The sequence below is a fragment of the Pleurodeles waltl genome, chromosome 9, assembly GCF_031143425.1.
Source record: "Pleurodeles waltl isolate 20211129_DDA chromosome 9, aPleWal1.hap1.20221129, whole genome shotgun sequence".
NCBI classification, from domain to species: Eukaryota; Metazoa; Chordata; class Amphibia; order Caudata; family Salamandridae; genus Pleurodeles; species Pleurodeles waltl.
Genome location: NC_090448.1, coordinates 8,464,120 through 8,473,792, shown reverse-complemented (window position 1 = coordinate 8,473,792; position 9,673 = coordinate 8,464,120). Strand labels below are relative to the sequence as shown.

General features: G+C 63.7%; 1 protein-coding gene across 1 annotated transcript in view; it reads left to right on the top strand.

The window, feature by feature from the left end:
- Window positions 1-324: 324 nt before the first annotated feature.
- Window positions 325-9,673, top strand: part of LOC138258827 (dual specificity protein phosphatase 7-like) — a 65,848-nt gene continuing 56,499 nt past the window's right edge. The window contains exon 1 of the mRNA XM_069206098.1: window positions 325-2,698. Within this exon, the coding sequence (XP_069062199.1) occupies window positions 2,284-2,698 (415 nt within the window). The 5' untranslated portion in view covers window positions 325-2,283. The remainder of the gene's footprint in view (window positions 2,699-9,673) is intronic.

Below are 9,673 nucleotides of genomic sequence, written 5' to 3'. Positions count from 1 at the left end.
TCTCCCCCTCCCTCCCTCTTTCACTCTGAGACCTCCTCCCTGCCTCTCTCTCTCCCTCCTTCACTCTCTGCCCTCCTCCCTGCTTCTCTCTCCCTCCCTCCTTCCTCTCTGCCCTCCTCCCTGCTTCTCTCTCCCTCCATCCTCCACTCTCTGCCCTTCTCCCTGCCTCTCTCCCTCCCTCCTTCACTCTCTGCCCTCCTCCCTGCCTCTCTCTCTCTCTCCCTCACTCTCTGCCCTCCTCCTGCCTCTCCCCCTCCCTCCCTCTTTCACTCTGAGACCTCCTCCCTGCCTCTCTCTCTTCCTCCTTCACTCTGTGCCCTCCTCCCTGCCCCTCTCTCTCTCCCTCCTTCTGTCTCCCTCCCCCATTCGCGCTCTGCCCTCCTCCCTCCTTCCCTCCGCTAGGCTCTCCCTGCAGGTTGGGGTGAGCTCAGTAGTGCAGGAGCTGCTGGGCTCCTTTAAGACAGACCCCGCCCCTCCCCACCAGGCTCTGCCTTTAATTGAGGCTGGAGAGGCGCTTTGGCAGACAGGAGCTAGAGGAGCAGCAGGGATCCCGGGTGGTGATCCGCTCCCAGCGCGCCCCCTAGCGCTGCTCCCTGGCTTCGAGGCGCCTCAGTAGCCAGACTCTGCTCTGCAGATCAGGGGCTCATCTGTGCACTGGATCGTCGGATCTTAGTTCGGACGTCCCTCTCTCCCAAAGGGGCCTTGTGTGATCCTCTTCATCAGCATCGGGCCCTGGTTCCCCAGTTCGGGCCCTGAGATCTCTGCTTCGGAGCCTTGTTCACAGTTCGGGCCCTGAGATCTCTGCTTCGGACCCTGAGATCTCTGCTTCGCAGCCTTGGACACAGTTCGGACCCTGAGAGCTCCGGTTCAGACCCTGAGATCTCTGCTTCGGACCCTGGTTCCCAGTTCGGACCCTGAGATCTCTGCTTCGGGCCCTGAGATCTCTGCTTCGGAGCCTTGTTCACAGTTCGGGCCCTGAGATCTCTGCTTCGGGCCCTGAGATCTCTGCTTCGGACACTTGTTAACAATTCGGACCCTGAGATCTCTGCTTCGGAGCCTTGTTCACAGTTCGGACCCTGAGATCTCTACTTCGGGCCCTGAGATCTCTGCTTCGGACACTTGTTCACAATTCGGACTCTGAGATCTCTACTTCGGGCCCTGAGATCTCTACTTCGGGCCCTGAGATCTCTGCTTCGGACACTTGTTCACAATTCGGACTCTGAGATCTCTACTTCGGACCCTGAGATCTCTGCTTCGCAGCCTTGTTCACAGTTCGGAGCCTTGTTCACAGTTCGGACCCTGAGATCTCTACTTCGGGCCCTGAGATCTCTGCTTCGGACACTTGTTCACAGTTCGGACCCTGGTTCACAGTTCGGACCCTGGTTCACAGTTCGGACCCTGAGATCTCTGCTTCGGACACTTGTTCACAGTTCGGACCCTGGTTCACAGTTCGGACCCTGGTTCACAGTTCGGACCCTGAGATCTCTGCTTCGGAGCCTTGTTCACAGTTCGGAGCCTTGTTCACAGTTCGGACTCTGAGATCTCTGCTTCGGGCCCTGGTTCACAGTTCGGACCCTCAAATCTCTACTTCGGGCCCCGGTTCACAGTTCGGACCCTGGAATCTCTGCTCGGACCCTGGTTCACAAATCGGACCCTCGAATCTCTGTTTCAGACCTTTGGACATAGTTTGGACCCTGCAATCTCTGCTTCGGACCCTGAGATCTCCGCTTCGGACCCTTGGACACAGTTCGGACCCTGAGATCTCCGCTTTGGACCCTGAGATCTCCGCTTCGGACCCTTGGACACAGTTCGGACCCTGAGATCTCCGCTTCGGACCCTGAGATCTCCGCTTCGGACCCTTGGACACAGTTCGGACCCTGAGATCTCCGCTTCGGACCCTGAGATCTCCGCTTCGGACCCTTGGACACAGTTCGGACCCTGAGAGCTCCGGTTCAGACCCTGAGATCTCCGCTTCGGACCCTGAGATCTTTGCTTCGGACCCTGAGATCTCCGTTTCGGACCCTGAGAGCTCCGGTTCGGACCCTTGGACGCAGTTCGGACCCTGAGAGCTCCGCTTCGGACCCTGAGATCTCCGCTTCGGACCCTGAGATCTCCGTTTCGGACCCTGAGATCTCCGCTTCGGACCCTGAGAGCTCCGCTTCGGACCCTGAGAGCTCCGCTTCGGACCCTTGGACGCAGCTCGGACCCGCGGATGTGGCGGTTCGGGGGCGCCCAGGGCCCGAGCGCCTCAGAGCGGGGGGTCACCGCCTGAACCCCAGACCCATGAAGACCCACCTGTGCGCCGGGCGCCCCCCGCCCCCCGCCACGGCGCCCCCCGCCCCGGCCAAGAGCCCCGAGTGGCTGCAGGAGGCGCTAGAGTCGGGCGGGGGGGGCGCCCTCCTGCTGCTGGACTGCCGCCCCCACGAGCTCTTCGAGGGGGCCCACATCGAGGGGGCCCTGCACCTGGCCCTCCCCGGCCTCCTGCTGCGCCGCCTGCGGCGGGGGCGCCTCCCCCTGCGGGCGCTGCTCCCCGGGACCGAGGACCAGGAGCGACTGTCCCAGCGCTGCCGCTCGCAGCCCGTGATCCTCTACGACCAGGCGTCGGAGCACTGCCCGGAGGGGGCCCCCCAGGGCCCGGTGCTGGGGCTCCTGCTGCACCGGCTGCGGGAGGACGGCTGCGCGGCCTTCTACCTGCGGGGTGAGTGGGGGGGCCCCTGGGGGGGGGCGGGGGGCATGTGCAGAGGAGAACACATAGAGAGCCTTCTACCTGCGGGGTGAGTGGGGGGCCCCTGGGGGGGCGGGGGGGCATGTGCAGAGGAGAACACATAGAGAGCCTTCTACCTGCGGGGTGAGTGGGGGACCCCTGGGGGGGATCGGAGTCTGGGGGGGCATGTGCAGAGGAGAACACATAGAGAGCCTTCTACCTGCGGGGTGAGTGGGGGGCCCCTCCTGTGGGGGGGGCGGGGGGGCACGTGCAGAGGAGAACACATAGAGAGGGAGAGCCTTCTACCTGCGGGGTGAGTGGGGGGCCCCTGGGGGGGCGGGGGGCATGTGCAGAGGAGAACACATAGAGAGCCTTCTACCTGCGGGGTGAGTGGGGGACCCCTCCTGTTGTGGGGGGTCTGGGGGGCACGTGCAGAGGAGAACACATAGAGAGCCTTCTACCTGCGGGGTGAGTGGGGGACCCCTGGGGGGGATCGGAGTCTGGGGGGGCATGTGCAGAGGAGAACACATAGAGAGCCTTCTACCTGCGGGGTGAGTGGGGGACCCCTGGGGGGGATCGGAGTCTGGGGGGGCATGTGCAGGGGAGAACACATAGAGAGCCTTCTACCTGCGGGGTGAGTGGGGGACCCCTCCTGTTGTGGGGGGTCTGGGGGGCACGTGCAGGGGAGAACACATAGAGAGCCTTCTACCTGCGGGGTGAGTGGGGGACCCCTCCTGTGGGGGGGGGGGGGCGTGTGCAGAGGAGAACGCATAGAGGGAGAGCCTTCAACCTGCGGGGTGAGTGGAGGGACCCCCCAACCCCTGGGGTGGTGGGGGTGTTATCTGCCCATGGGGGTACTACCTGAACAAAGGAGACAACATGGGGCGTGCAGCTGCGAACCTCATACCTCAGCAGTAACAGGGTGCCCCCCCGCCCCCCCGGGGTGCAGACCTGGGGGTATTACATGGGCGGGGGGGTACCTAGGGAGTGCGGATAGACGGCTGCGCTGCCTTCTAACACAGGGGTAAGCGGAGCCCCCCCACCTTCAGACGATGGGGGTGCTGCCTGAGATGGGGGCAGGTAGGAGCAGCAGGAGTTCTCCCCTGTGGGGGGCAGAGGTACTTGGGGTCCTTTGTGCCCAGATCCTGGGGGGCATAGGGCACCCACCGAGGTACTGAGAGCCCCCCTTACGGGGGAGACCAGGGGAGCTGCCCTCACCATAGTGGGGGCTCTGGGTGCTGATAGAGGGGAACCTATGGGCTTCGATGGGGCAGCTCGGGGTTAAGGAGCCCTCCCCGTACAGTCTGGGAGGGGGGCGGGTACTGCCCGGGCAGAGGGGGCAGCTCGGGGGTGGGTACTGCCTGGGCAGAGGGGGCCGCTCGGGAGAGGGGGCAGCTCGGGGGCGGGTACTGCCTGGGCAGAGGGGGCAGCTCGGGAGAGGGGGCAGCTCGGGGGTGGGTACTGCCCGGGCAGAGGGGGCAGCTAGGGAGAGGGGGCAGCTCGGGGGTGTGTACTGCCCGGGCAGAGGGGGCAGCTCGGGGGTGGGTACTGCCTGGGCAGAGGGGGCAGCTCGGGGGTGGGTACTTCCCGGGCAGAGGGGGCAGCTCGGGGGTGTGTACTGCCCGGGCAGAGGGGGCAGCTCGGGGGTGGGTACTGCCTGGGCAGAGGGGGCAGCTCGGGGGTGGGTACTTCCCGGGCAGAGGGGGCAGCTCGGGAGAGGGGGCAGCTCGGGGGCGGGTACTGCCTGGGCAGAGGGGGCAGCTCGAGGGCGGGTACTGCCTGGGCAGAGGGGGCAGCTCGGGGGTGGGTACTGCCCGGGCAGAGGGGGCAGCTCGGGAGAGGGGGCAGCTCGGGGGCGGGTACTGCCCGGGCAGAGGGGGCAGCTCGGGGTAAGAGGGCTGACCATGTTTGCCTGGAGGTACTATCTAAGCCACCCCCCCCCCCCCCCCACCATGGCATCGAGGGCACAGCTGTGGCCCCCCTTAGCTCAATCAACCAATCAGTGATTTAAAGAGCGCGGCTAAGCACCCGTGGGGTCTCAAGGCGCTGAAGACACCTGTTTGGGGTGGGCGGGTGGCTGGGTGGAGGCCCTGGGGTACAGGTGGTACTGGAAGGTTCCGACAGTAGGATACAGAGGGCAGTGGCGGAAGGTGCTTCACCTGGCCGGTGGCTTGGGTGGCTCACTTGACAGGTGGTTGGGTGGTTCCGTTGGGGTGGCTCACCTGGCCTCCGGTTCGGGTGGTTCCGTTGGGGTGGCTCACCTGGCCGGTGGTTCGGGTGGTTCCGTTGGGGTGGCTCACCTGGCAGGTGGTTGGGTGGTTCCGTTGGGGTGGCTCACCTGGCCGGCGGTTCGGGTGGTTCCGTTGGGGTGGCTCACCTGGCCGGTGGTTCGGGTGGTTCCGTAGGGTGGCTCACCTGGCCGGTGGTTCGGGTGGTTCCGTAGGGTGGCTCACCTGGCCTGCGGTTCGGGTGGTTCCGTTGGGGTGGCTCACCTGGCCGGTGGTTCGGGTGGTTCCGTAGGGTGGCTCACCTGGCCGGTGGTTCGGGTGGTTCCGTAGGGTGGCTCACCTGGCCTGCGGTTCGGGTGGTTCCGTTGGGGTGGCTCACCTGGCCGGTGGTTCGGGTGGTTCCGTAGGGTGGCTCACCTGGCCTGCGGTTCGGGTGGTTCCGTAGGGTGGCTCACCTGGCCTCCGGTTCGGGTGGCTCACCTGGCCTCCGGTTCGGGTGGCTCACCTGGCCTGCGGTTCGGGTGGTTCCGTTGGGGTGGCTCACCTGGCCTCCTGTTCTGGTGGCTCACCTGGCCGGTAGTTTGGGTGGTTCCGTAGGGTGGCTCACCTGACAAGTGGTTGGGTGGTTCCGTTGGGGTGGCTCACCTGGCCTCCGGCGGGTGGCTCACCTGGCCTGCGGTTCGGGTGGTTCCGTAGGGTGGCTCACCTGGCCGGTAGTTTGGGTGGTTCCGTAGGGTGGCTCATCTGGCCGGTGGTTCGGGTGGTCCCGTTGGGGTGGCTCACCTGACAAGTGGTTGGGTGGTGCCATGGCTCACCTTACGGCCATAACCGTTCTTCTGTCTTGAGTGGGCGTCCAGTGGGTCCCCCAGGGGTCCGCACACTGACCATCACTGCTTCATATTCACTCGGCCCCTTTAGTGTCCTGGGGTGTTGGGTACGTAGAGGACTCCAAGTTTGTATACAGACTGCACCCCTTAAAACTTCTCAGACCCGCACCCCTTAAAACTCCCCAGTTCTGCCTTACTCAGTTCACTCGGTCAAAGCCCCCCACTCCCTCAGTCTCAGAAATGCAACAATGCATGTAATCATTTATCATTTTTGAATAATACAACTTTACAGAAAGTCATACCGAGTTAACGATACATCACATATTAAAATAGATTTCTGATCAATCAGCATAAGATGAGGCAATCCTGGGATTTAAGGTAATACCTGAGTACCCGAATAACTGACATTAAAAGCTGCAATGGCAATCCTAACAGGAAAGGCACCTACATTCTTGTTTGCTCCCTAGGTACATAACTGTTGAATGCAGAGGGTCCCACAGTTCATTGGTGTTCATTGACCCAGGGTGGGTTGGGGGCCCCCTGGAGGATCGCCCCCCCCCCCCCCTTGACCAAGTCTCTCAGGGCACAGCCTGTTATTGGATGCCACACTGTCTTAAAGTTGAGCCACTCAAGAACTGAGGGGGTGTCCCCAAGAAATGACGCTCCAATCACCCAGCCTTCCCTCTGCCGGGCAGTAAGTGCCCCCATCCCGCCTCGAGCTTGTAAATGGATCTGTTTAGTGCCAGTGATGAGGATTCGTCTACTCTCCTCACCAGCGCCTTGAAGCCTGTACGTGCGCGCATAGTGAGCACAAACACGTGCGTCAAAGCGCACTGAGCGCTTATTCGTATCCTTTCAAGCGCTCCCAGCTCAGGGGTGCGGAGAGTCTCTGTCCCCGGGGTGCTGGAAGATCCCGCGTGAGGGGTCGCTGTGCTGTTCGCTGCCCCCCTCTTGGTACAGATGGGGGTGAATCCGGCTAGGTGGCCTGCTGAGGCACCCCGGCACTCCTCTCGTAGAGAGTGTACATACCCCCCAACTCCACCCAACACCTGGTTCGTAGAGGTGCTTGAGGCCGTAAACCCTCCCTCCCCCCACCAAAGGGGCGCAAGCACAGTAGCACCAGGGCCCCCTGCACCCCAATTATGGAAGCCTTTACCACACACTCAGCATCCCGTGGCCCAATTTTGCTTTGCTTCAGGGCCTATGTTACCCTTCCACCCTCACCGTGCTGCGGGGCCCCTTATCAGCCTTAGTTTGGAGGGTCTCCAACCCTCCTGGGGGCCCCGTATCAGTCCTAGTTTGGAGGGTCTCCCTCTCCCTGCTGCGGGCCCCTTATCAGCCCTAGTTTAGAGGGTCTCCAACCCTCCTGCGGGGCCCCGTATCAGCCCTAGTTTGGAGGGTCTCCCTCTCCCTGCTGCGGGGCCCCTTATCAGCCCTAGTTTGGAGGGTCTCCCTCTCCCTGCTGCGGGGCCCCTTATCAGCCCTAGTTTGGAGGGTCTCCCGCTCCCTCCTGCGGGGCCCCGTATCAGCCCTAGTTTGGAGGGTCTCCCTCTCCCTGCTGCGGGGCCCCTTATCAGCCCTAGTTTGGAGGGTCTCCCTCTCCCTCCTGCGGGGCCCCGTATCAGCCCTAGTTTGGAGGGTCTCCCTCTCCCTCCTGCGGGGCCCCTTATCAGCCCTAGTTTGGAGGGTCTCCCTCTCCCTCCTGCGGGGCCCCGTATCAGCCCTAGTTTGGAGGGTCTCCCTCTCCCTGCTGCGGGGCCCCTTATCAGCCCTAGTTTGGAGGGTCTCCCTCTCCCTCCTGCGGGGCCCCGTATCAGCCCTAGTTTGGAGGGTCTCCCTCTCCCTGCTGCGGGGCCCCTTATCAGCCCTAGTTTGGAGGGTCTCCCGCTCCCTCCTGCGGGGCCCCGTATCAGCCCTAGTTTGGAGGGTCTCCCTCTCCCTGCTGCGGGGCCCCTTATCAGCCCTAGTTTGGAGGGTCTCCCTCTCCCTCCTGCGGGGCCCCGTATCAGCCCTAGTTTGGAGGGTCTCCCTCTCCCTCCTGCGGGGCCCCTTATCAGCCCTAGTTTGGAGGGTCTCCCTCTCCCTCCTGCGGGGCCCCGTATCAGCCCTAGTTTGGAGGGTCTCCCTCTCCCTGCTGCGGGGCCCCTTATCAGCCCTAGTTTGGAGGGTCTCCCTCTCCCTCCTGCGGGGCCCCGTATCAGCCCTAGTTTGGAGGGTCTCCCTCTCCCTGCTGCGGGGCCCCTTATCAGCCCTAGTTTGGAGGGTCTCTCACCCTGCTGCAGCGGCCCCGTGTCTGGCCTACTTTGGAGGGTCTCTTTCCTGCTACGGGGCCCCTTATCAGCCCTAGCTTGGGGGGGGGGGGGTCTCTCACCCTGCCATAGGGACCCGTATCAGTCCTAGTTTGGGGAGGTCTCTCATCCTGCTGTGGGGCCTGACATATCACCCCTAGTTTGGGGCGGTCTCTCATCCTGCTGTGGGGCCTGACATATCACCCCTAGTTTGGGGCGGTCTCTCATCCTGCTGTGGGGGGGCCGTCCCACCCCTAGTTTGGGGTGTCTGTCGCCTTGCAGTGGACGTCCAGTGAATAATGTTGGGAACTTGTGACTCTTGTCAGTAGCCCCCCCCCCCCCTCCAAAAAAAATCCGGAGAGGGCCCAGTTCAGCCTGCTTGGGCCCTTCTTCAGTGACCCCTCAACTCTGCTATGGTAGCCCCGGTCGGAGCCGATCTGGTTCAGAATGTACCCCCACACCCTCTTGAAAGGGTCCCAGCTCTACACTGCTCCGGTGGTCTTCAGAGCCCCTCACTCTTTTCATGTCGGGCAGTTCTGCCCACCTTCCAGCTGCGAGCCTCGCCTGGGCAGAGGCTGGCTGAGTGCCAGTGGGGCTGGGGCGGATGCCAGGTTTAAACTTTGCCCCCACCCCCTCAGAAGAGAAGCCCCGGCTCCATAGGGCCTGGAGGTGCCTGTCCTTGAGGGAAGAGTCGGTGGTGGTGGTGGTGGGGGTGGGGGGCGGGGGGGTGTTCGGGAGATGCCACTGCTAGGACCTGGCAGGCCCTCGATGTCCTCAGCAGGGCCTGCCCTCAGCAGCGCATCCTTCACAGCCCTGCCCTCAGCAGACCCTTCCCTCAGCAGGGCCTGCCCTCAGCAGCGCATCCTTCACAGCCCTGCCCTCAGCAGACCCTTCCCTCAGCAGGGCCTGCCCTCAGCAGCACATCCTTCACAGCCCTGCCCTCAGCAGCGCATCCTTCACAGCCCTGCCCTCACCAGACCCTTCCCTCAGCAGCCGCTTCCCTCTCTAGACCCTTCCCTCAGTAGACCCTTCCCACAGCAGGGCCTGCCCTCAGCAGCACATCCTTCACAGCCCTGCCCTCAGCAGCCGCTTCCCTCTCTAGACCCTTCCCTCAGTAGACCCTTCCCACAGCAGGGCCTGCCCTCAGCAGGGCCTGCCCTCAGCAGCACATCCTTCACAGCCCTGCCCTCAGCAGCGCATCCTTCACAGCCCTGCCCTCACCAGACCCTTCCCTCAGCAGCCGCTTCCCTCTCTAGACCCTTCCCTCAGTAGACCCTTCCCACAGCAGGGCCTGCCCTCAGCAGCACATCCTTCACAGCCCTTCCCTCAGCAGACCCTTCCCTCAGCAGACCCTTCCCTCAGCAGACCCTTCCCTCAGCAGGGCCTGCCCTCAGCAGACCCTTCCCTCAGCAGGGCCTGCCCTCAGCAGCACATCCTTCACAGCCCTGCCCTCACCAGACCCTTCCCTCAGCAGACCCTTCCCTCAGCAGGGCCTGCCCTCAGCAGACCCTTCCCTCAGCAGGGCCTGCCCTCAGCAGCGCATCCTTCACAGCCCTGCCCTCACCAGACCCTTCCCCCAGCAGGGCCTGCCCTCAGCAGCGCATCCTTCACAGCCCTGCCCTCACC